General features: G+C 44.0%; 1 protein-coding gene across 1 annotated transcript in view; it reads right to left on the bottom strand.

The window, feature by feature from the left end:
• LOC142391893 (uncharacterized) overlaps positions 1 to 24,962 on the bottom strand; it is a gene marked incomplete at its 5' end in the record, with an annotated part of 72,445 nt that extends 47,483 nt beyond the window's left edge. The window contains one exon of the mRNA XM_075478078.1: positions 24,647 to 24,962. Within this exon, the coding sequence (XP_075334193.1) occupies positions 24,647 to 24,962 (316 nt within the window). The remainder of the gene's footprint in view (positions 1 to 24,646) is intronic.
• Between the last annotated feature and the right edge of the window lie 1,826 nt (positions 24,963 to 26,788).

Raw genomic sequence — 26,788 nt, 5'->3', positions numbered from 1 at the left:
ACGTATTCACACAGGAGAGAAACCTTTCATCTGTGGTCAGTGTGGGGCAGCTTTCATTGAATTAGGTAGTCTAAAGAAACACCAACGTATTCACTCAGGAGAGAAGCCTTACAGCTGTGGTCAGTGTGGGGCAGCTTTCACTCAATCATCTGATCTACAGAAACACCAACGTATTCACACAGGAGATAAACCTTTCATCTGTGGTGAGTGTGGGGCAGCTTTCACTGTATTAGGTCATCTAAAGACACACCAACGTAGTCACACAGGAGAGAAACCTTTCATCTGTGGTCAGTGTGGGGCAGCTTTCACTCAATCATCTCATCTAAAGACACACGAACGTATTCACACAGGAGAGAAACCTTTCATCTGTGGTCAGTGTGGGGCAGCTTTCACTCAATTAGGTCATCTAAAGACACACCAACGTAGTCACACAGGAGAGAAACCTTTCATCTGTGGTCAGTGCGGGGCAGCTTTCACTACATCAGCTAGTCTAAAGAGACACCAACGTAGTCACACTGCAGAGAAATGATTGGTTTAAATCAACAATAATTTTTACGGCAGATAAGCAAACATTCACCTGGGAGCAGCAACAGGAACTACCAATCAGAAGCCTTGCCTTTGTTCAGATTAAAAATCTTCTTTGTGGATTACCACCTTCTCTTGTCAGGACTTTAGTTCTGAATGCTCTGTGGGGAGCACATGTTTGAAGAACCATTGAAAGTGCTTTATATTTTGTTGGGATTGCTTTAACTGAGGACGGATCTCCCGATGTTCAAGACAAACATGGCATCAATTGTGAGTTTATGGACAGAACAAAATGCAGTCTGTTTGAAAGTAGAAACATGTTTATTCTGTTATACTGAACATATTTGTTTTGTTTAAAGTTAAGATCCACAAAGTAGCTTTGCACCAGCTGTGGGTATTTATGTAAACATCTGAAGAAGCAATATATCATTTCAGTTTGATGTGAAGTCGAGCTTTACACTCGTCTGTATTTCATTGTTCTGCATTTCATTAAAGGTCAGATGTTAACTTTTCTCATACTTTTCATGTTCTTGCTACACAGATATTTTTGAAGAAAATGTGTGTTTGGTTACGAGGGAAAGTTGACCCTTATCATCTTCCCCAAAGACCCAGAAATCTTTAACGCAGTCTGAAAAAGGTTTGGAGTTGTTCCGTGTACTTCCCAGACAGCTGTATGATGCTCATGACTGAAGCTGAAAGTTAAGGCTGTTCCAACACTAAAAGGGCACGAGGCTCAACTTCAAGCTGTGAAACTCTTTCAAATGTCTGTTGTGTTGGAATCAGATGTGTGAACGGATTTTAGTCCAAACGTCATGGCTGCACTGAGGGAAAAGGCAGCTAAGCAGGCTAACGGTACTTTGAATTGAACCGTTTAACATGAGAAAACTGAACTGATCTGTTTGTTGCTTCTACAACTGCTCAGTTACTCACACAATCAGGTACTGAGCAGATTTACCAAACAGACATTCTGCTGTAATCTCAGATGCTCTCAGTTGCGCTGCTCGCGTTGTTTTAGTCCACAACTCTTCTTCTTCTTCTTCTTCTGCCCCGACGGCTGCACAACTTACCCAGAACACCCGGTGGCAGTGTGCACACGACACCCTTATACTTTATTGGATTGTATCTACAAACTCAAACGCTGATCATTTAAACTTGCTTCAGGCTGTTTCTGTTCCCTTTAGTTTTAAGCTGACTGTGTTTGGCGTACCCTGAGCATTTCAGTGGAAAATGTTCAGCACAGACTTGGAGTTGTATTGTGTTCTTGTGGTAACTACGTCCCCACAGCTATTATATCCTTAAGAGTTTCTTAGAAAGCGCTTTCTGTCGCTCACAGTGGGAGAATCTCACTGACAAATCCCACTTTGGCCTAAAGATGTGATCAGCGGTGACTTTTGTGTGTTAGCGACTGGCGCTACGGTCCTGGCTGAACAGGAAGTAGCCACCAGAAATGCAAGACAGTCGCTGTGGCAACTGAATGTTACGCAGGACTGTCTTCCTGTATGCAGATGGTCATCAGTGAAGTCACCTCCCCCGAATGAACCCCGTCATGTTGTGTATATGTGGCAAAACATGGCGAGCCAGCCGGGGGGGCTGTGAGCGTGACAGAGACAGTCCCTCAGTCAGAGACCAACCTCAGAAGTTAAACCCAGTTTGTAACTGAGCTGACTCACAGTGGAAGTCACACGTTAGATCTGGTTCTCAGGGAGTGTTTCCTGTTGAGATCCAGCCGTGTCTGATCAGTGCTGCAGTTTCTTGTTTTGCATTATTCTCTCCTCTTACTCAGACTACACCTGAAACTAATCAAAAGCAGGAAGCAGCATGAAGAATTGTCACATCAGCCAATTCAAAGAAGTAATAACAAGTGCTTCAAAAAGGCAAATGAAAGAAGGGACGTAAAAATGAGGAAAATACCCTCAGTCCCCAGAAGTCTTTCTGGGGTTCCTGCTCCCAAAGCACACTGAGCGCTGCTTCTGTGCTTCAGTGTTTTTCAGTAGTTTGTGTTCACTTTTTCCACCTCCGTAATGATCTGTAAAACTGAAGGCTGTTGAAGAACACAGTGCTGGATCCAAACAATAGTGTAATGTTCCAATCTGACCTCCTGGTGGCAGTGTCGTCTCACTGGTGGGATTTCTCATTGATTCTTTTAAAAGCAGGAATCAACGTCAGATATTCATGATCTGAAGGGGATGAACTCCTGTGCTTCTGCAGAATACCTGAGTTTCCTCCAGTGCCACCATGAAGTTAGTGTTTTTCGCCATATATATTTATATTTACACTAACTTATAGATTTAATCTGCTGTAACTCCTAGTTAAATGGAGGTTTTCCTCTTTAACTGTAGAATTCCACGTAATATAATTCTAGTTCAAAAAATAAAATAATAAACTCATGTGTCAGCTTTAGTTATTTAGAAATGTAGATTGATGATACATATTGGATGGAAGCTTTTGGCTCCGGATGAAATGTTTTGGGTTCAGGTGGAACAGAACCAGGTCAGCACTATTATCCCAGAATTCTTTGCATCTTCTTCAGATTTCCTCTGTGAAAACAGAGACTTCTGAAACATGTTTCTGAGCTGGTGTGGATGCTGCTGGAAGGACCTCTGCTGGTCACTCTGGTAGGTTTTCACATCTGTTATGATGCGTAACCGTAGCAACGGGAAATTTGTTCACCTGTTGGTGCAGCTAACTGAGCTTCACAAAAGCCCAAGAAATGTCTGGAAAAATACCCCAAATCTGGATGAGCTGAAGAGGAGACGTCTAGGATGCAGAGCAGGAACAAACTGGAGGAAAAGGAGGAGGAAGTTTAAAGCATTTCTTCCCTCGATCATCAGGGGAAATGTGAGGTCACTGGTGGATAAGACAACTACATGGATCAACTACACACTGAAAGGTTGAATCCTAAACTTTCTCTTTTCATTTTCTTTTCATAGGGGCTGAGTTCAGGCCTTTTCCAGGTTCCACTCAATTTTTCTCAGTCTTCAAAGTTTGATCTATGAAGCCAAAATGAAAAGAGAAACTTTAGGATTCAACCCTTCAGTGTGGAGTTGAACAGCTCAGGCTGTCGGCTGAAAGCTTTGAGCCTCTGAGAACGTGGAAACTACGACCAGACGACTTTTAAAGTTCAACAACGCTGCTCACAAGGAGCAGCTCAGGATGATGGGACGCTGCCTGGGGTTGGACTCATCACGGGTTCAGTTCCCTCAGATGCTCTGAGTCACAGCTGTCTTTCAGCTCGCAGCCCGAGCCGTGCGCCCAGATGCTCAGTTGTACATCAGTTAAAGGCAGATGATTTATCTGATCTGATTATTTACAACATGTTCATTCAGCTTTGGACATATTTGTGGAATTAATGGTTTATGACTTGTATCTTTAAAAACTTCTCCCCCTGGTGTGTGAAGAGAAGAAGAAAGCACAGGGACCCACACAGGAAGAGGGCGGGCTTTATTTGGGGCTTCAACAACAAGCTCAAACTGGCCAAATGAGTGAGAGACACAACGATGGAAACAAGTGTTCAGCAGCTGCTCTGTAAGGAGAGAAGCTGTGTTTTTCTGCTTCAGCTGAAATCCTTTAACTGTTCCTGCTCTGTGGAGAACTTCTGATTGTGGAGGGGACATTAAAACAGCTCAGGCTGAGGTCGGATGGAATAACATGATGATGAGCTGCTTTAGGAGGAACTTTACACAACTCAGAGCGTACAGAAACTAAGTGAAAAGAATGCAAAATAAATGCTCAGTTTGATCCAAACTCCTGCAGCTGAGCGTGTAAAGAATGAACGGTGTGAGTCTGTGGGGGGGGCAGCAGGGCTTTACCACTGCTCGCCCCACCTTGTTTCAGCTCAGGTGTTTTCTGCTGAAGTCGACAACAGAAAATGTTTGAGGAAATCTAAGAGACAGTGGTGTCAGATAGAGATGGGCTTTAGGCCACGCCCACACAGAACCTTATCAGAAAGTAGAAATGGACTATTCCTGTACAGCACTTTTCTGATCTTAATGACACTCAGAGCTTCAACACTACCTGCCACATTCAGCCACACTCACACAGCACGTCTTAGTCTGTAACTACAGGCTTTCTACTCAGTCACACACATTCATACACCGATGGATGGTTCGCTAGGCAACGTGGGGTTCAGCGTCTTCCACATGTGGCCGGGGAAGCCGGAGTGGAACCACCAACCTCCCCATTGGCGCCTGCTCTTGCTCCTGAGCTCCAGCTGTTCTTTCTCTGCATATCAGAGAATAGGCAAGGCAATTTTATTTATAGAGCACAATTCATACACAGGGCAATTCAAAGGGCTTCACAGCTACATAAAATCACAAGAAGGCAATAAAATCATTAAAAAGAAATAAAAAAATAAAATAAAGAAAAAAAAAAAAAAAGAAAAAAAATAATCATTAATTAATTAAAAAGTGAAGAGTGCAGATAAAATACTTTCAGGTGTCATATGCACAGCTAAATAGAACTGTTTTCAGCCTGGATTTAAACATTGTCAGAGTTGAGGCCTGTCTCACATCTTCTGGAAGACTGTTCCAGATGTTAGGAGCATAAAACTGAAACGCAGCCTCACCTTGTTTAGTCCTGACTCCAGCAGGAGACCCCTCCCTGAGGTTCTCAGAGCCCGAGTTGGTTCATATGGCTCTAACATGTCAGAGATGTACTTTGGTGCTTGACCATGAAGAGACTTGTACACAAGCAGAGCTGTTTTAAAGTCTATTCTCTGAGCGACAGGAAGCCAGTGCAGAGACCTGAGCACTGGACTAATATGGTCGTATTTCCTGGTTTTAGTCAGGACTCGAGCAGCAGCGTTCTGGATGTACTGCAGCTGTCTTACAGCCCGTTTAGAGAGCCCAGTGAGCAGGCCGTTACAGTAGTCTAACCTGCTGGAGACAAACGCATGGATCAGTCTTTATAAGTCTGATTTAGACACTATTCCTTTGATTCTGGCAATGTTTTTTAGATGGTAAAAAGCTGCTGATGTTACAGATTTAATGTGGCTGTTAAAGTTCAGGTCTGAGTCCAATATTACCCCGAGATTTCTAACTTGATAATTAGGTTTTAGAGAGAGAGTCTCAAGGTGACTGATAACACTTTCTCTTTGTTTCTGTGGGCCACAGACAATGGGCCTCATGCAAGAACATTTTCGTATTTTTATTCTAAATTTCTCTCACTTTTTTCGTAAGAAGGTCTCGTACGAACACGCCACGTCAGATTCAACAAGCGCTCTTAACTTCGGAAAAAGTGTGTAAACGACCTGCGTAAATGATGAATCACACCTGTGCGTATCTAAGTTCACGTGCACGAGGATAGTAGATTTGCATACTCCACGCCCTAAATGATACCATATAAGGCTGTGCTTCCTCTCTCCTGTGCCAGGAAGTGTTGAGTGTTGAGTCATGAGAACGGCATCAAGGCGCAGAAACAACAACTTTACGGGCTCTGAGACTGAAGTTCTGCTTTCAGAGATCCAAAAAGGAAAATCTGTCATTTTTAGCAGTGTCAGCAGTGGAATTACGGGACCTGCTAAAGCGAAGAAATGGGAAGCAATTACGAGTGCTGTTAATACCATGTCACCGAAATAGAAAATAAATTGTTTGATATGAAAATGGCTTAAAAAAAACGTCTCTCCATGGGCAGGCGCTCGATGACTGCAACTAAAGCCGTGCAATCAGTTGTTGCCTCATCATGATGGCACTTTGATGGGGTATCGAGACACACCCACCTGGCCTTCAGCTCAGTGCGCTCCACGACAGCACTGGGGCTTTGATGCGTATATGTGTCTCATGCTCCAATTATGATTGGCAGTCCAGCCACGGCATGAAAGTCCCTCTTAATTTGTACTTGTTGGACAGCGGTGTATGGGAATCTGATGTACCATGGGTGATAAACTGATGAGAGCTTTGATGACCAATGGGAGTGCACGGCTCACAGAGGACTGGGACACCCCCGATCTGTCTCCAGTCTCCCTCTGAAAGGTTCCAGTGGCCACAAATCCAAGGGTGGTGAGGACCTGGGCGTGTGGTGGAATTGGGTTTGATCGGCATGTTTTTCTCTGGAGTTGTGGCTCTAGCAAGCTGCATATTAGCAGCAGCACAGTCCTTGGGAATCTTAATCGCGATGTCAGCCATTCGTCGGTCTCCACACGCTCTCTTCCTAGAGCCTGACGCGCTAAGGCATCCAAAAGTAGCAAGTCAGCCGCTGGTTACACTTCCCGTTATATACAGATTCAAATGAACCTTTAATTAGTGCACAATTTAAGTTAAACAGAATAATGTCAGCATCACTATGGGGTATAATGTATATTTATTTATGTTTTCTTCAAAGTTATTAAATATACAATCCATTAGTCAAGCAAACTTGATTGGAATAACAGCGGACTTTACGAAACTCCTACGACAGCTCTGGATCACTCATAAATTCTGTTCGTACCTGAAAGAAAACGTAAAATACGAAAAGATTGCTGAATGCGCAAATTCTCTTAAATCCCTTATACGGATGATTTAAGAACAAATCTGTGCGTACGAACGGTTCTTGCATGAGGCTCAATGTGAGCTTGTACTTGAGCGCCCCCTACAGGAGAGCAGATAAATACAGATGGGAACAGGGTGCAGAGGTTTCTGTTCAGTGTTCACATGTGTTTGGATCACTGTGTTGACTCACAGCACAGAAATACCAGCCTTTATCTTCTGGCTGCAGATTCTTTACTGGGAATGTTCCTCTCTCAGCTTCAGTCTTGGTGGCTGAGAATTTGTCTTTGCTGAATTCTCCAAAGTCGTGATCTGTTTTACCTGTAGCTGTGAACACGATAAGTTTCATAGTTTCTCCAGGCAGCTGTCTGTACCAGTACATCTGGTGATAGCCTCCACCCTTTGTGTGGTTACAGTGTATTGTTGCATTTTCACCCTGCTGCTCCCACAGTATGGGAGTCTGGTAGACATCACTTCCATCAACATGACCTGTGAGTACAACAGAGAAAGTTACCACAAATGAGCATTTTACCAGTTAACGGTTTCAGCGGTGCAGACACCATCTAACTGCTGAAATGAATCTGCTAATAACATACTACTTTACCTTTGATCCAGTGAGCAAGCACCAATAAGCTGAGGAGCCGATGTCTGATAGAGGTCATGCTGTAAAACTCAGGCTCTCAGTTACAGTATCTCACTGTGTAGTCCCAGATATGAAGAGATGCAGGGAGGTGTGTCACTGCAAGGTGTGACCTTCTCTGATCCTGTGAACCAACAGGAGGCCACGTTTGTTATGTGGGAGGAGCTTAACTGAAGTGAACACAGCTGTGAAACCAGGAAGATTACACTGTGTGAAGTATGAATCAGCTGATGGAGAAGTTCCACCATGTGATCCGTTCTGATACTGACGTGCACACTTGTAACACTTTGAAATATTGGAATGAACATTTTTCTGTCCTTAACAAATATTCAAACACGTTAAACGGAGGCGGGTTTGTGTGTGGTCGATACAGGAGTTCGTCAGTGTCTTTGGACATGTTGACGGAGCTGATGGTGCTTTAAAGACAGAGGCAGCTATACTATCTGATATACTGCAGATATAGATGTACTATCTGATATACCACAGATATAGATATACTATCTGATATACTACAGATATAGATATACTATCTGATATACTACAGATATAGATATACTATCTGATATACTACAGATATAGATATACTATCTGATATACTACAGATATAGATATACTATCTGATATACTACAGATATAGATATACTATCTGATATACTACAGATATAGATATACTATCTGATATACTACAGATATAGATATACTATCTGATATACTACAGATATAGATATGCTATCTGATATACTACAGATATAGATATACTATTTGATATACTACAGATATAGATATACTATCTGATATACTACAGATATAGATATACTATTTGGGGTTTGTCACAGAACTTCTGAGCTTTTTGTCCATTTTGTTTGTTTCACTGTCTGCACATTCACCAGTTTTCTTCACCGTGAAGTTAAGTTTGTGAATGACTCACCGTTGGTGTAGAAGACATCTTAATTCACAATGAAACAATCGCTACCTGTGAGGAAATGATAAATAAGAAATATGATGATCCTGTAGAAGTCTGACATGAGTGCAGTCACTCTGACATCAGCAATGAAACACAGGAGTGGAATCATGACAGGGTTTCTCCTTTTAACTGAACTGAGAGGGATTTTATGAGCCAACCGATGTGATGTCAAGAGAGGAGTGGCTTCCTGTGGCTGTAAAGCAGACTGATGGCTCCCATTGTTGCTGCAGTTATCCATCATTTACCTGCATTCTTAAACTTTTGCTTTTTCAGAAAACATGAAAAAGGCTCATTACACTTTTTTAAAACCCAAAGTGCTGCCTTGTGTAGTGAGATCTTCCAAACTGGAAGATGAGGAGAGGAAGAAGAAAGAAGTCATTTGATTTATGGCAACGTGTCAAAAACACGTGACATCACATTTCCAAACGGAGCGGCCAACCAACAGTAAATCAACTTCAACAGTCAACAGTGCGAGACATGTGATGTGTGTCTGGTGGGAGCGTTCCAGAGGTGAGGGGCAGCTCATCTGCAGATCCTGGATGCCATAGGGTACCAACAAGGAGACTTCTGTTTAATCACTATTTCCATGAAGGAAATGACATGAAACCTAAGATTTAATTCCCTTTTTTTTTGTTTCTTGGCAAACTTCATTACATTAGAAATTCTGTTTGTCTAAAGGATCTAGCATTTATACCCTCACACCCCATTATAATAAAACCACTTCAGCAGGTGTCCCAGAGCAGTTTTTTTCATTTTTTAAAATTCAAAACCACTGAAGTTGATAAGTCGTGTGCAGTTTTCGCAGAGTTCAGAGGGGATTTGTGTCATTGTGCATCTGGTGCAGCACAGTAGTAAACTGCACTGTGCTTTTGTTGGGCTGCTTTGTTTGTAAGAGAACTATTCTTCACTGTATCCCCGCTCAAATCTCCGTAGATGTTGAAGTCCTCTTTATATGGATCTTCCATTGTTTTATCTTTTAAAAACAAATGTTTCTTAGCTGTTTTTCCAGGTGTCTGCTGGCACCAGAGCATTATCCAGTAGTCACTTTTATTGTGGCTGCAGAAAATCTGCACTGTATCACCAGGATTTGCGATGACATCAGAAGAAGACTGACGGACCTCAAGACCCAGACTAACAGCTGGAGCAAGAGCAAAAGAGAACTTTAGATCAGGATAATGCATCAGAAAAACATCCACATGATAAAGAAGGAATACTTTTTCAAATGATTACCTGGCATGCAGCAACAAATGGGAAGGCAGAATGTTTTCTCCTTTAACAGCACAGATGATTTGTTTAAAAGCCTTAAAAAAAAACCTTATAAAACTATGTTTCACAGAGTTTTGCAGATGTTGATACAGTCAGAAAAGTCTCAGCATCTATACTTGTGTTAAGGCTGAAATGAGATGAGTGAGGTTTAAAGAGGAATGAAGAGGATGCAGAAACACCATCACTGTAACTGATGAAGTGGAAGGAGGGAGTGGCTTCACATATTCTTGCTGCTGTAGATTGCCTTCCTGGATGTATAAATCGTGCTAAAGTGAGACACCAAGTTAAAGTGTACAGAAACAGTGTTACTGAAGTGTGCTGCGAATGCATCAAACTGAAAGGCAACCACATAGCAGCTGCTTTGGGAGCCTGCAGAAAAAAACTTGTGTGCAGTTTTTGTAGAGTTCAGAGGGGATTTGTGTCATTGTGCTTCTGGTGCTGCACAGTAGTAAACTGCACTGTAATTCACTCCTGCATCTGGGATGTGCACAGATCCATTCTTTGCTGCGTCTCCACCCAAATCTCCAGCGAGACTGAAACCATCTTTATATTTGTCTTCCATTGTGACAGCTTTGTAGTTCAAATATCCAATGAGTTTCATTGCTGTGTCTCCAGGTGACTGCTGGTACCAGAGCATCACTCTGTAGTCACTTTTACTGTGGCTGCAGAAAATCTGCATTTTGGCACCAGGATTTCTGATGAGATCAGAGGGAGACTGACGGACCTCAAGACCCAGACTAACAGCTGGAAACAGAAAGACAATAGAACATTTTAGATAATGAGAAATGGTAAATGTCATGAATTTAGTGATTTCAGACAAATTATTGTAATGTACTTTAACCGGGCCGACAGTTGTCCATTACTGCAGTGATACATTTCTGTGGCTTATCTGTCATCAATGCCCACCCAAAAGAATGATTCTTTTTTTATTGACATTCAGAAACAAACATTCACATCCGGTACATGTGCATACATCTTACATCTCTTGTCTGTCCTAAATGCCAAAGTGGTATTTTTATTTTATGTCTAAACGATAACAAAACAAAAAGAACCAAACAACAACAAAAACACACAAGAATGTGTACAAAGTGGGGAGTGATCCTTTTTATATGGCATAGTTATTGATTTGTAAAAATAAAATCAGGCCTATGGGGCGTGACATAGTTGACCCAGTTTTCCCAGTATGAGGTGAATTTCTCCAGTTTAAAATGAACAAATGCTGTTATTCTCTCCATTATATATCTGTCCATTGTGATGTCCATCCAGATGTTGACAGTTGGGCTCTCTTGTGATAGCCATTTCCTGGTGATATTCTTTTTGCAAGCCATTAGCAGGATATTTATTTGGTGCTTATCTCTTTTCAGCCATCCCTCAGGTATGTGTCCGAAAAACACGGTCTTAATGTCGAGGGGTATTTCACATTTGAAGATGTCCTGTAGGGCGTTGTGTATCTTTTTCCAATAGTCCTTCATGAGCGGGCAGTCCCAGAAAATGTGATAATGGTTTGCATTTTGATTTCCACAGTTCCTCCAGCAGACTGAGGAGTTATTGTCATAGTGAGATTTCTGGGAGGGTGTAATAAAGCACCTAATCAGGCTTTTCCAGCCAAACTCCCTCCACTTCTGTGAGCTGGTACACATCCATTGATACCTCCATATTGTTGTCCATTCTTTTTCAGATATAATTATTCCTCCTTCCTTCTCCCATTTTGTTTTAATATATGAAGTTGAATGTGATTTCAAATTCGACAGACACTTATGTAAGCATGAAACAGTTCTATCAATAGTTTCTGAATTATAGGCTTTTGTAAACAGTTCAATCAAACATGTGCCAGTCTTTGTTACATTTTTCATCTTCGTATCAACGTAGTGCCGCAGCTGCAGATATCCATAGAAGTCTTGTTTTTCTACTAAATGTGTCCTTTTAAGCGTTTCAAAACTGAGCATTTTTCCATCTTTCATTACCCTGCATAAGGCTGTTATACCCTCAGCTATCCAATCTTTGAATCTAGAGTCCAACTTATTAGGTGTAAACTCTGAGTCATAGGCGCACCATTTAAGAACTGTAATATCACTCTCGAGTTTATGTTCCTTTATGATAGACCCAAAAGAATTTTAAGACCCAAAGAGACAATTTACAGCATCGAGCAGTTGGTTGTACTCACATTATGTCATCATCACTGAAGGGCATCATCTTCATTCAACACTGAGAGATGCAATGGATGTCTGCAAGCTGTATATCAGCAGTGTGGAAGTTAGTTAAAGGCTTTCACAAACTACTGAAACAGGTGTTACTCTGCACCGGTCTGGTAAGGATCCGACTGCCACGGGTTCCGTATTCTGTACATTAAGGGGGGTTCTGTGTGATGTCACAGGGGGCTCAGCGAATAAATTAGAACATTCTGGGGTTCTAATTCTGCACTAAGAGAAAGGGTCATGGAGTAAAGAGGTTTTTAAATCAAAACAAACATTTCTGTCCAGGCTTCTCATGTGGGAAGCTGAAAATCTGCTTTACTTGTACACACTCGTTCAGGTTCACAGTTCACACCAGTGAGCAGCTAACAACTACGTGAAAACAGCGTTATATAGTGGCCATCCCCCTCTATATTCTCACCATTATCTGTTGGACAACCCATAATAAAAGTGGTGGTTCTTTTGACTCCAGGGATTCCTTTGATGTTGATCCAAAACCTTCTAAGTACATCAGTCGGGTAGAGAACTTGAAACTGTTGATGAACTTGCTTCGAGACAACAGCTGAAACATCCAGTTTGAAACATTCTACGTCTTCAAGGTTTGCATCTAAATGTTTGATGTTCAACCACGGGGTCAACATTCAATACGAATGACTGGAATGTTTATTTAAAAAGGGAAACTGGGCCGCGAGAGGCCACCCAGCCTTGTGCAACAAAGTTGTTAAATACTGATCACTTAAATCAGTACCGGTCCGCGAGACATTCCAAACCGGGAAAATAAAAAAAATAAAAAAAAGTTTTAAAATTAAATTTTTTTTTTCTTTAAATTTTAAAAAAAGACATGGAAATCGGGAATTCTTTAATTTCACTCGCTCCTACACTCGATTCTATGCTTGGAAATTGCATAGATTGCATTATAGGAGGCCGATTGTGCACGTTTATTTTTTTCAATGATGACTGTCTGTCATCATATCCTAATTATCCTAATTTGTAAATGCGTCTGCAAAATGTAATATAAAAGAAGTGAATGCATGTTGAAATACCCCCACCCTCAGTGTCTGTTGAACGTAAAGTGCAAAAAAAGTAGCTCATTTCGACTGTTTGCTTCTCTTCTTTGTACCGATCAGGTGGAGTCTGGCTGACTGTCACTGAGAGAGGAACCTGTGGCTTTTAAGATTAAGATTAAGAGTCTCATGCTCTACCGACTGAGCTAGCCGGGCTAATCACATGTGATAAAACATGCCTTCCGAAAAAAAAAGACGAGATAAAACAAGCCTAAGTCAACTTTCAGAGATTTAGAATGACATCAGAACACATTCCTCCTTTTCAACCTCTACCTACTCCACTCGACTGGATCCCACTCAGCTGTTAGGGTTTTCCATGAGGTAATACCACCTGGCACCAGGTGATACATTTTTAGCACCTACTCGGTCGGTGTCGAGTTGAGTTGAGCCGAAAATGTGACATCTACAGACTGCAGGCCACTGATTGGCCAGGGATTGATGTCACTGGATGAGTCATGAAAGCCACTCCTTAACAAGAACCGGCAACAGCAACAGTTGGATTTGATGTATTCTGTGATCGTCAACGAGGTGGATTGCTAGACGCAAAGACATAGACCAAGCAGCAGGTAAACCTTTGCCTCGATGTCCTAAATTGTTGTGTCATGTTTGTGTCACATAAGACTGACATCACAGGACTTTTGGACCTCCTTGCTACAACGATCCCACCCACATTGAAGTGGTTGTGAGTAAGTACTGGTGGAAAAGAGCTTAATGTTGCAGGAGAACTGCCTCATCGCACATCAGAATTAATAATAATAATAATACATTTTATTTATAGGCACCTTTCATAGGCACTCAAGGGGGGTATTCCTAGAAAGTAGCTAAAGAAAGCCAGGCTGTAGCCGGAAAGCGTCGCTTTAACTGACACCATCTTCCAATTAAGCCTCAAGTCGTTCCATGAAGCCAGCTCAGCTGCATCTCAGTGAGGCTAATCCAAGCGAGGCTTACATAGCCTGGCTAAGTGCGAGTGTACGAGGAACGTAAGAAGCCCTGACGAGTGGATGGTGGAAAAACAGAGATGGCAGAAAAGGAGAGAAAGACAAGAGCTTTTATTTTTTCGGCAGCTGAACAAATAATGCTTATGGAGCTGTATGAGGATTTTAAAAGTTCATCACCAGAAATGGTAATACAGCTGTGATCAATAAAGCGAAGAAACGGCATGGCAAACAACTGTAGACAGACTAAATGCGTAAGTTATGAAAGTTTCATACCATTGACATTCATTTTACTGTCCTCATGTATTTATGCTCTCCTCTTTGTGTTATAATGTGTTTACGTAAAGCATGCTGAATTGTCTCTGTATCAGATGTACAGTACACATATACTGGCCCTGCTCAGTTTATTAATAACCCAATAATCGACATGCATCATCATACTTTGTGACCATATTATCCTGTGTGTGTGACCCAGATATTAATTTTTCACTGTTACATCTCAACAGGAGGAATCTTAACAGCCAAAAGCGTACCTGGCAGCAAGTGAAGGTAAAGTACAGGAAAATATGTCAGAGTGGTAAGTAGCCTTTGAAGAAATGTGTTTGTCCAATAAAGAGAGCGCCAAACTAGATATGGAATACAAGAAACTGAAAATAAAAAAGATCAAGCTAGAGATTATGAAACTGGAGAGGGACGTGTATAAATTCAGATAAAGGAGAATTTCATGTTGTGAACTGTATTTAATTCTGGTTTCTCTCCACAGCTTGAGAAACATGTAACAATAATTAAACAATTCAACACAACTTAAACTCAAACTTGTCATTATTGTACGGTTCATGCAACGTGTTAGAAATGTGTTTTATACATTTATATTCACAGTGGGGTGCCATGACCTAAACGTGTGGAAAGTTATAAATCATCTCTGTCCATTTAGCCTTCTTACACTTGCTCTGACTTAAACTACTACTGTGTCAATGCTAAATTATAAAAAGAAGTTCTAACTCAAAGGTCACAACAATAAGGATCAAAGGAAACATGTGTCCCTGTACAGGTCCCTCACTGTGTCAGGAGAAACTGAGTCCTTTCAGGCACTAGAACCTGCAGGGACTCAACGAAGAAAAGACTTGAGCCTGAAAAGTTGTCCACAAGACAAAATGTATAAAATATGAAGTATACTATTAATTTAAGATGGCTCTGTCAGAAGTCAGCCATGGTGCCTGAGAACTTTAACCCTCTGGGCGCCACAGGCGACTTTCGTCGACAAGATGCCGCACTGGATAAAACGGTGTTTTTTTTTCAAATAGGGTGTTTAACTCCGTTTCTACTCCCATCCACTAGAGGGAGGACATGTTGTAGTTTGGTTTACACCCATAATTACGTCATGCTTCTATACAAAACTGAGGAGATACGGTGGGTTGAATCAGAGCGACGAGTTTCACTGTTCAGGAGCCAGTTAGCATCTTTTCACATAGCCAGTTTCGTATCATTAGCGCCTGTACATTTGGATTTGCGTCTGATGTCGGGCAAAAAACTCACCTGTAATGATGTTTTGGGACTTCTTTTCGCCGATCCCGATTCGGAAGGCGAATATAATCCTTTTGATGACGGTGATTCATTTAGTGATGATCGGAGAAAGTGCGGCGAAAGTACACCAAGCACAACAAACCACTTCTTGCCATGTTTCCCATACAGTAGATAGTGGTGTATCCGATGTCAGTGGGGGTGGCGATGTTTCACGGGGTCGGGGCATTAGTGTGGAAGGTGTAGTTGAAGGTGATGAGCCTGGGGCAGCTGTTGAAGTTCAGTCATTTTACCGCGCTAGCCAGCTAGCTCCCCGGTCTTCTGACTATGATAGCCATGTTGCTACCTTTACTTCAGGTCGCGTTCCTCTCCGTAATGTTGGAGACACACAAGTTGTGGAGTCTTTGCCTGTGACTGATGGTGTTATTAGACGGGGGAGAAGTGTGCAGAGGAGAGGAAATGGGCAGCGTAGTAGATACAGGGTGGGGATGGAAAATGACGGCAGCCCGAGCCCCTCAGCCCGGCGTGCTGGAGGCAGAGGTGGGCGCGGTGCTGCCCGCAGCAGGAGCCCTGTGTCACGGGGGAGAGGAGCCGCGCGTAATGCGCTGCCAGTACCTGTACAAGACATGAATGCTGGCTTTGCGTACGTGACGAATAACAATGATGTGTATCAAAATTGGATCTCCCCATTCGAGCAGCAAATTGGCTATACAGGAGATAAAGACCTTACAAATTCAGATTCAGAAAATGCTATTCCAAAATGGCCGCCACCCTATGATGTTATAATATGCAAATTAGATGGGTAAATCTTATCTCCACATAAACTTGAGATCATACTAAACATTTCTCTAATTTACAGAAAGTCTCTATCTATTGTCATTTTTAAGATATGGCCTTTTGAAATTAAGATGTCAAATTGGAACATTTCAGAGGTAAACCTATGGCGCCCAGAGAGTTAAGCAATGAACCTGTATTTAATTTGGCCAAAGGTCATTTCTATCTGTGCCCTTGTTTTAGCATGTGCATGTGCATGTGCATGTGCATGTGCATGCTTCTTTCTGAACACAACACCCAGTGTGGACACATCATGGCTGGGACAGCAGCAGCAGCCACAAACACGTCCAAACTTTCTGTATTCAGCAGATGTGGAATATAGCGGATGGAATATAGCTGATGGATCACTTTTTAAAGAAAGTCCACCAAAACTTTGGACACATTCTGAGTCTCCACAAAAGAAGAAGAGATGTTGTTGAAAAGTCAGTTTGTCATTTTATCGAGGTCTCTCTGCTCTTTGTGTAACTTAGATATTCTACATCTGAAATGATTCTTTATTAAGTATTTTATTCAAATAAAACGATAACCTCTGATCTGAAGACAGCTGATTTAGTGCTGGTCACATGATCACATCATTTACAGGATTAAAAACATGTTAGATTTGTACAAAAGAGCCTCAGATTATCAACACTGATTATTTTAGATCTAAAGAAATGAATGATCACTTTTCTTTGTGCGACACGTTTCCATCAAAGTGTGAGACGATATGAATGAATGAATGAATGAATGAATGAATGAGTTCAGAGTTGGTTCAAACAGCTCTTCAACATGTTGAACTCATCAGTTACAGAGGAGACGGAGAGTTCATTTAAGGGCTGTAAATCATCTTTAATGGTGCCACATGTGTTCAGTTTGTCTTTGTTACCATAACTGGAAAAACACTGATGATCAGGACTGAATAAATGTTACTGATCCATGTTCAGTTCAGCTCTAATGTAACTCATATCTGCTGGAACTGTGACGGAAGGGGACTTTTCATTTATGGTGATTTCGCTCTCTTGTGGTGTAAATATAAACTGCATGATGTCAGTTTGGCCTCTCGGACTGCAGAAACTCCATATTTTTACTGAACTGCCACAAAAAGGACAGATCTGTCAAAGATGAAGAAAATAAATGTAGAAATATATAGACTTTTCTCATCTTCTTGTTGAAGCTCCAACCTCCATCATATCATAAAGATCTCATCCATCCTTTCCCTGTTCCTGCTGCACACACCTGTTGTAGTATAAGCAGCAGGATATCAGAGTCTCCTGAGGTGACACCACAGTCTGTAATACAGATGTTGGTCAATTGTTCAGAACAACATACTCACACTCACACGCACCAAATGAAGCACAAGCTGTGTTTGTGGAACCAACAGGAGGCCGTTGATGTCTGCAGTGATTTTATTGGCATTAAGACTCATTAGAGCGGAGTTATTGAATATTTCTGGAGCAGGTGTTGCAGCCGGCTGCACATGGAGACTAATGTTATTTTCCTGCTCCAAGGACAGCTTATTTGGATTCAAATGTTTATCTGATGGAGAGAGGTGTGATTTGATCTGGAACGACGCTTTATTTTGGAGGTATTTATTCAGCAAGTGCGAATCTGTCAATATGTGTCAAACTTTACCGAACCCTGTTGCTGTTGTTCTACCGCTGCCTCCATCTTTTAATGTCCGCGTTAAAGCAATACAATGTAACTTCTCAAAAAGCCCATTATGGAGCTCCCCCTAAGGCTTGGAGGTAATGTACGGTTACACTGTCGTAAATACAACACCCTTTCACTTTCACTTTTCACGTTTGTTGACGAACCGGCGAGGAGTCAGAAGGTGCAAGCTATGTCGACAGAGAAGGTAAGAGTAATCAAACCAAACAGCTGAAAACTTTCTACTGTATACACTTAAAAACATGGAGCCTCTTGTGTTTGTTCTTGTGGACAACTATCTGTTAGCTGAAACATTTCAGAGTTCTCCTCAGACTGGATTCAGTGGGCATAAAGGTGTCTTTAACAGAGGGAACGAGGATTTATCTCTGTGCTTCACCCCGGCAGAAGCAGCCAGCGAGGGGGCGGGGCTCGTTCCAAACGCTCAGCTGCTCTCCCATTGGTTATTACTTATGACGTCAGAGACGGACAAAGTTCCTACTGGCTCCTGAAGCCGGTGTAGCGGAAGTGGTTCTGGAGGCAGCAGCGACACTGGGAGGAGGCCTCCCTCCTTGCCAGAGAGCCTCCGCCTCCAGAGCTCCACGACCCGTTCTGCCACCCTGGCGGACCTGATGCCGAGGAGAGAGCCCACGGCCTGCAAGTCCGTCAGCGCCGGCCCCGCAGTGTCCACCAGCTGCTGGAACACCACAACCTTTTTCCTGCACAGTGCTGTTCCCAGTCCAGGCGTAGCTTCGCTGGACACGTCCAGACGGGCCCCGTGCACCAGTGGCTCCTGCAGCAGCCAGAACAGGGAGGCAGAGCTTTGTCGCGAGTCAAGTTTAAAAAGGACCCACGACTTAAAAACACTGTGATAAAAAGGAGGCAACCCGTTTAAATTTAATAAAGTGCAATCGGTTAAAAACAGAGCAGCATCCAGTCCCAGATCACCCGCACGTTTAAAAATCCAGCCGGCCACTTCTCTCCACACCAAGTCCGCCGGACCTGTTAAAAACCTTTGGACAAACTGAAGCCTGAAAGTGGAGGCCCTGCTGGCCAGGTGGATGAGGCCCTGGCCCCCCTCCTCTCTCGGTAAAAACAGCACCCCCTGTGGCACCCAATGCCGACCATTCCAAAAAAAGTCGACAATCTTTGCTTGGACCTGAGCTAGTAGACCTGATGGGGGGTCCACGCAGGCCAGGCGGTGCCACAGCAGAGATGCTACCAGGTTGTTCAGCACCAGCACTCTACCCCTGTAAGACATCTGGGGGAGCAGCCATGTCCATTTTTGTAGTTTGCCTACAACCTTTTCTGTGACACCCTCCCAGTTCCTCCTGGTCATCTCCTCACACCCGAGGAAGACGCCAAGGTATTTCAGCCCCTCTCTGCTCCATTGCAGGTGCTGAGGGAGAACTGGGAGGCCATCACACCATCTGCCCACAGCAAGGGCTTCACTCTTCCTCCAGTTCACCCTCGCTGCGGACAGAGTGTTAAAGGAGGCGGCTAGTTCAACTAAAAGATCTACTTCTCTCTGGAATCCGATCAGAACAATGACGTCATCTGCGTAGGCAGACAACACAATGCTCTGTTTAAAACCAGGTAAAAGCAGGCCATCTATGCGTGTGCGAATCTTACAGAGGAGGGGCTCCAGGGAGAGTGCATAGAGCATCCCAGACAGAGCACAGCCCTGCCGGATGCCTCCATGCACCCTGAAAGGAGCACACAGACTGCCGTTGAACTTCAGCATACTCTCAATGTTACAGTATAACACCCGGATCTTGGCTATAAAACCAGCGCTGAAGCCAAACCTCTCCATGGTTTTCCAGAGGAAGTTGTGCTCAACGCGGTCAAAAGCCTTTTCCTGGTCTAACGAAATGAGACCAGTATCAATGCCCAATGAGCTGGAGACCTCCAAAACATCCCGAATCAGGTAGACATTGTCTACCATAGACCTGCCAGGTACACAATAGGTCTGATCCCGGTGGATGACCTGCTCCATAGCATTCCTCAGCCTGTTCGCCAAGGCCTTGGACAGGATTTTATAATCTGTACACAGGAGCGACACAGGGCGCCAGTTCTTTATCTCCTGAAGGTTGCCTTTCTTTGGCAGGAGGGTGACAGCAGCCCTGCGACAGGACAGCGGCAGGGAACCCGAAGCCAAGCTCTCGTTAAAAACAGCTAAAACGTCGGGTGCTAAAATGTGCCAGAAGGCCTTATAAAACTCGACAGTCAGACCGTCGATGCCGGGAGCCCTCCGTCCCTGCATGCCCTGCAGAGCAGCCTGCAGCTCCAAAAGCTGTAAGGGCTGCTCCAGCTGTGCGTTGGTCTCCTCAGAGACCTGAGGCAGCTCACCACAGAACTCCTCAAACAGTGCATCATTCTCCTCGTATGCACTCGCATAGAGGGATGCGTAAAAATCCACAGCTCGCTGTCTGATATCTGCAGTGTCAGTGAGTTTCTGCCCTGTGTCGGAGAGCAGAGAGTGGATTACCTTGGCCTGACCTCGCTTCTTCTCCAGGCCGAAGAAGTAGCTAGAGGGAGCATCCATCTCGGAGATGTTTAGGAACCGGGATCGGACCAGTGCACCCTGCACCTTTGTGTCCAGCAGTTTGGCCAGAGCCATCTTTTTAGATTTGAGGACTTCAATACATCCTCGATTTCCTGTGGAAGTGACAACTGTCTCCAGTTCCACGATCGCAGTCTCCAGGTCCTGTATAGATCGACAGGCATCCCGTGTAACATTGAGAGTGTACTGCTGGCAAAAGAGTTTTATCTCAGTCTTGCCATGGTCCCACCACTGCCTGAGACACGTAAAATCACCCTTCCTAAGTCTAAAAATGGCCCAAAAATAACTTAAAGCTTCTTTAAAACCTTTATCAAACGTCAGCGCTGAATTAAAATGCCAGTACGCACTCCTGGGTAAAACATTCTTTAGAACAACATGACATAAAACCAAAGAATGATCAGTAAAACCGACTGGCATGATCGTACAGCCCTTAAAAACATTAAAACGATGTTTAAAACAATAAAAGCGATCAAGCCTGGCCGAGGAGATCCTACTGTCTGTCAGGTGGGACCATGTGTACTGCCTGCAGTCTGTGTGCGTCCTTCTCCACACATCCACCAGGCCGTGGGAGCAGACCAGCCGCCTCAGAGCGAGCTGAGAGGCTGGATGAGGCTCTGCATGGTTACGGTCTAAAACCGCGTCTCCAGTACAGTTAAAATCCCCCCCCAAGAATAAAAAATCCTCCGAGCCACAGCAGTTCAGTCTGTCGTTGACTTGATTAAAAAAGCTCTCCCTCCCTGGACCATTGGTCGGAGCATATATATTTACAAAAAACAGTGTGTGGTGTTCAAACTTTGCTTTGATTAAAAGGCACCTCCCCGGTACAATTTGCTCGACCTCCAGAGACAATGGAGTAAATGTTCTGGAGAAGATGAAGCCTACTCCTGCACTCTGAGTGCTGTGATGGCTTAAAAACACTTCACCTTCCCACTCCCTGTTCCAGTCTGCCTCGTTGCTGCCATCGCTGTGGATTTCCTGTAAAAACAGCACATCTACCTTTTTTCTCCGTGCTGTGTCAAAAACCAGAGCCCTTTTTCTGGCCTCCCTGGCTCCGTTGACGTTTAACTCCCCATTTTTAAAATGTTCATGGTAAAGGAGATGTTAAAACCAAAGACAGTAAAATGGAGAAGTAAAACCAGTTCTAAAACCCTCATCATTAAAGTCCGATTTGACTTCTCACTTTGATCATGTGTTTCCTGAGTCTGTAAATTTCCCGATCAGTGAGACCTGAGGAAGCTCTGTGCTGAATAAGGTGTCTCGCTGAGACGTAAAACTTTAGCAGATCTGGAAAACGCTGCTCTAGCCGCAGGCCCTTCATGCCCTTAGTCTGGTGCAGGAAGGTCTGGAACACCTCAGCGGGATACAGGTCACCCTCCTGACTGGCGGTTGTCTGACTGAGAGACAGCTCGCTGCAGTCAGACACACCGCCCTCGCTGTCGCTGCTGCCTGCGTCGCTCACTCCAGCCTCCAGCCGGCCGGTTTTACAGCCCCCCACAACCTTCACCACATTTTTGCGCTTGCTGCGACGTTTTACGGAAACAAAGTTCTCCCCAGACTCACAGGTCTCCATGAGTCCAGCTCCAGCAGCTAAAGCACCTGGACACGCTGCAGGGAGGACACTCACCTCACCTGCAACCTCACCCGTGTCACACACCTTACCTGCCTCACTTACCTTACCTGTCTCACTTACCTTACCTGTCTCACTTACCTTACCTGTCTCACACACCTTACCTACCTCACACACCTTACCTGTCTCACTTACCTTACCTGTTACACACACCTTACCTGTCTTACACACCTTACCTGCCTCACACACCTTACCTGGTTCACTTATTGTACCTGTCTCACTTATCTCACCTGTTGCACTTACCTTACCTGTCTCGCATACCTTACCTGTCTCACACACCTTACCTGGTTCACTTATTGTACCTGTCTCACTTATCTCACCTGTTGCACTTACCTTACCTGTCTCACACACCTTACCCGTTTCACTTACCTTGCCTCTAACTTCACCCTCCTCCCTTTCGCCCTCGCGGCTCACCCCCCGCTGGCTCTGTGTCTGCCCCCCCGGACGCCGCCCCGCGGCACCAGGAGCGGGGCGGCCGGGCGCCGCGGCTCCACCAGAGCCGGAGGCGGGAGCATCACCCCCCCGCCCCGCGGCACCAGGAGCGGGCTGGTCGGCAGCCGCGGCTCCGCTGGAGCCCGCCGGAGCGGCGCGGCTGGGACAGGCTTTAATCAGGTGGCCCTCTGTGCCACAGCCAAAGCACTTCATTGTGGAGGAGGTGGCGAACAAAGTATAATCGAACCCCTCCACGCGCACAATAAACCTCAGATTTAATTCCCCTGATTTATCGTTTAAGATCATGTGTAGCTGTCTGCGGTGAGACACCACATGCGTTAGCAGTGGGGACTTACAGCCCGACAGCACCTTTCTCAGTGGGGAAACCACCTTCCCGTGCCTGGAGAGTTCCTTAATTAGGAACTCGTCACTAATAAACGGGGGCACGTTTGACAGAACGATCTTCGAAGCCGGCTGCGTGAGCGGCATCACCGGCTCGAAGATCCCATTAACTGTGACTCCCGTCTCCACTAGCAGTTTAACCTGCTCCACCTTCGCCACAAACAAGACAACAGCCTTGTTCATGCGGGCAGCAGACTTAACAGAGCTGTGCCCGATCACCTGCCCCACGGCCAGCGCCACGTCCTCCACGCTGCACAGAGAGCCGGCACCTACCCTGATGCCGTGCTGCCTGGACAGCGCGGAGAAGCCGCCCGCCGCCATTGCGGCTTCCCAGCAGTGCTGGGAAGCACGCCCAACAAACGCTACAAAAAAAAAAACTAAACTAAACTCACAACACACAAGACAAAGTACTCAGAAAGACACAACTAATGAAACATTGAAACAAAGAAAACCAAGAATAGAGAATAAAGATGACAAAAAAAACTTTTTCTCTCTCTTTCGCTCCGCTCTTCCTCTCACGCGAAGAAGAAGAAGAAGAAGAGTTGTGGACTAAAACAACGTGAGCAGCGCGACTGAGAGCATCTGAGATTACAGCAGAATGTCTGTTTGGTAAATCTGCTCAGTACCTGATTGTGTGAGTAACTGAGCAGTTGTAGAAGCAACAAACAGATCAGTTCAGTTTTCTTGTGTTAAACGGTTCAATTCAAAGTACCGTTAGCCTGCTTAGCTGCCTTTTCCCTCGTTTGGACTAAAATGCGTTCACACATCTGATTCCAACACAACAGACATTTGAAAGAGTTTCACAGCTTGAAGTTGGGCCTCGTGCCCTTTTAGCGTTGGAACAGCCTTAACTTTCAGCTTCAGTCATCAGCATCATACAGCTGTCTGGGAAGTACAGGGAACAACTCCAAACCTTTTTCAGACTGCGTTAAAGATTTCTGGGTCTTTGGGGAAGATGATAAGGGTCAACTTTCCCTCGTAACCAAACACACATTTTCTTCAAAAATATCTGTAACAAGAACATGAAAAGCATGAGAAAAGTTAACATCTGACCTTTAATGAAATGCAGAACAATGAAATACAGACGAGTGTAAAGCTCGACTTCACATCAAACTGAAATGATATATTGCTTCTTCAGATGTTTACAGAAATACCCACAGCTGGTGCAAAGCTACTTTGTGGATCTTAACTTTAAACAAAACAAATATGTTCAGTATAACAGAATAAACATGTTTCTACTTTCAAACAGACTGCATTTTGTTCTGTCCATCAACTCACAATTGATGCCATGTTTGTCTTGAACGTCGGGAGATCCGTCCCCAGTTAAAGCAATCCCAACAAATTATAAAGCACTTTCAATGGTTCTTCAAACATGTGCTCCCCACAGAACATTCAGAACTAAAGTCCTGACAAGAGAAGGTGGTAATCCACAAAGAAGATTTTTAATCTGAACAAAGGCAAGGCTTCTGATTGGTAGTTCCTGTTGCTGCTCCCAGGTGAATGTTTGCTTATCTGCCGTAAAAATTGTTGTTGATTTAAGCCAATCATTTCTCTGCAGTGTGACTACGTTGGTGTTTCTTTAGATAATCTAATCGAGAGAAAGCTGCCCCACACTGACCACAGATTAAACGTTTCTGTCCTGAGTGACTACGTTGGTGTTTCTTTAGATAATCTAATCCAGTGAAAGCTGCCCCACACTGACCACAGATGAAAGGCTTCTCTCCTGTGTGACTACGTTGGTGTGTCTTTAGACTAGATAATCTAGTGAAAGCTGCCCCACACTGACCACAGATGAAAGGTTTCTGTCCTGAGTGACTACGTTGGTGTGTCTTTAGATTAGATAATTGAGTGAAAGCTGCCCCACACTGACCACAGATGAAAGGTTTCTCTCCTGAGTGAATACGTTGGTGTGTCTTTAGATTACCTAATCGAGCGAAAGCTGCCCCACACTGACCACAGCTGTAAGGCTTCTCTCCTGTGTGAATACGTTGGTGTGTCTTTAGATGACCTAATTCAGTGAAAGCTGCCCCACACTGACCACAGCTGTATGGCTTCTCTCCTGAGTGAATACGTTGGTGTGTCTTCACACTACCTAATCGAGTGAAAGCTGCCCCACACTGACCACAGATGAAAGGCTTCTCTCCTGTGTGACTACGTTGGTGTGTCTTTAGACTAGATAATCTAGTGAAAGCTGCCCCACACTGACCACAGATGAAAGGTTTCTCTCCTGTGTGACTACGTTGGTGTGTCTTTAGATGACCTAATTGAGTGAAAGCTGCCCCACACTGTCCACAGATGAAAGGTTTCTCTCCTGAGTGAACACGTTGGTGTGTCTTTAGATGATATAATGTAGTGAAAGCTGCCCCACACTGACCACAGATGAAAGGTTTCTCTCCTGAGTGAATACGTTGGTGTGTCTTTAGATTACCTAATGTAGTGAAAGCTGCCCCACACTGACCACAGCTGTAAGGCTTCTCTCCTGAGTGAATACGTTGGTGTGTCTTTAGATTATCTAATGTAGTGAAAGCTGCCCCACACTGGTCACAGCTGTATGGCTTCTCTCCAGTGTGAATACGTTTGTGTTTCTTTAGACTACCTAATTCAGTGAAAGCTGCCCCACACTGACCACAGCTGTATGGCTTCTCTCCAGTATGAAGCCTCTGATGATACCTCAGACGAGATCGTTTGATAACTTCCCCACAGTCCTTACAGCAGTGCCATCTGGATCCCTCTTGGGCTCTACGTTTCTGCAATGACAGAGAGGAAGAAGACTTAGATCCTTTTGAAGTTCACACAAAAGATTTCTCTAAGCTAACCTACGCTAACCAACATATTCTAACTGGAGCTGGACAGACCGAGCCACACAGGTCTCAATATCTCAGATCAAACGTGAACGCTGAGGGTGCGTTTATAAGTGCCCTCAGCTATCAGCACTGTGCTCTGATGTGTTCTGCACACGTTCAGCTTTTTAAGCAGTAAACTCTTGCTTTTTGCTCTTTTACTAATTATTTTTGTCATGATGAAACTCTGAAAAGGAACTTGAGCTACACTATTTCAGATAGATAGATGTTTTTAACCAGGAAAAGCACAAACTGAGCAAATGGAACATTTATTAACCCCTTAACGTTTTCATGTCCCGCTGGCGGGACGTTGCACACTTCAGCGCAAATCCGGGGTTTTCCTCAGCCCGCCTTTATATGTGCCTACTGCCTACATATGTTATATACCGTTGGAAAGCTAAGGGTCTTGTGATTCCAATGATGTATCCAGGATACAATCAGAACTGTGGACACAGTTAACACTTATGTAAAACCAGTCGCAAAAACATAAAAGTATCAAAGTCACCTATAAAGTCTCCAATAAAAATGGTCCTGTCACGTTGGCAAGGGTCCAATCAATGTACTCCAATAAAATAGTTAGTCGACAACAAGTATTTCGCCCACAAAGACACAAAGTCTGCGGCGGCGAACTTTCAGAATTTCTGTCGGAAGCATATTTTTCCGCATATTCTTGATCATAACTTCAGTTAGCATGCATGTATTAGCACCAACGTCATACCGAAACAGCTCTGGTCTTTTAGCTTTTGAATGACATCTTACTTGTTCCAATAGATGAATGTTTACCCTGTCTGCTGGGGCACAATAGTCAGTTACTCACTGATGCGTCAAAAGTATCTGCACTACTTGTTTCGTGTGCGGCTCGAACCAGTTTACTTTGGAGTGGCGGATTGAATAGCAAA

This window comes from Odontesthes bonariensis, chromosome 11 (genome assembly GCF_027942865.1).
Source record: "Odontesthes bonariensis isolate fOdoBon6 chromosome 11, fOdoBon6.hap1, whole genome shotgun sequence".
NCBI lineage: Eukaryota > Metazoa > Chordata > Actinopteri > Atheriniformes > Atherinopsidae > Odontesthes > Odontesthes bonariensis.
This window is presented reverse-complemented; position numbering and strand designations above follow the sequence as displayed.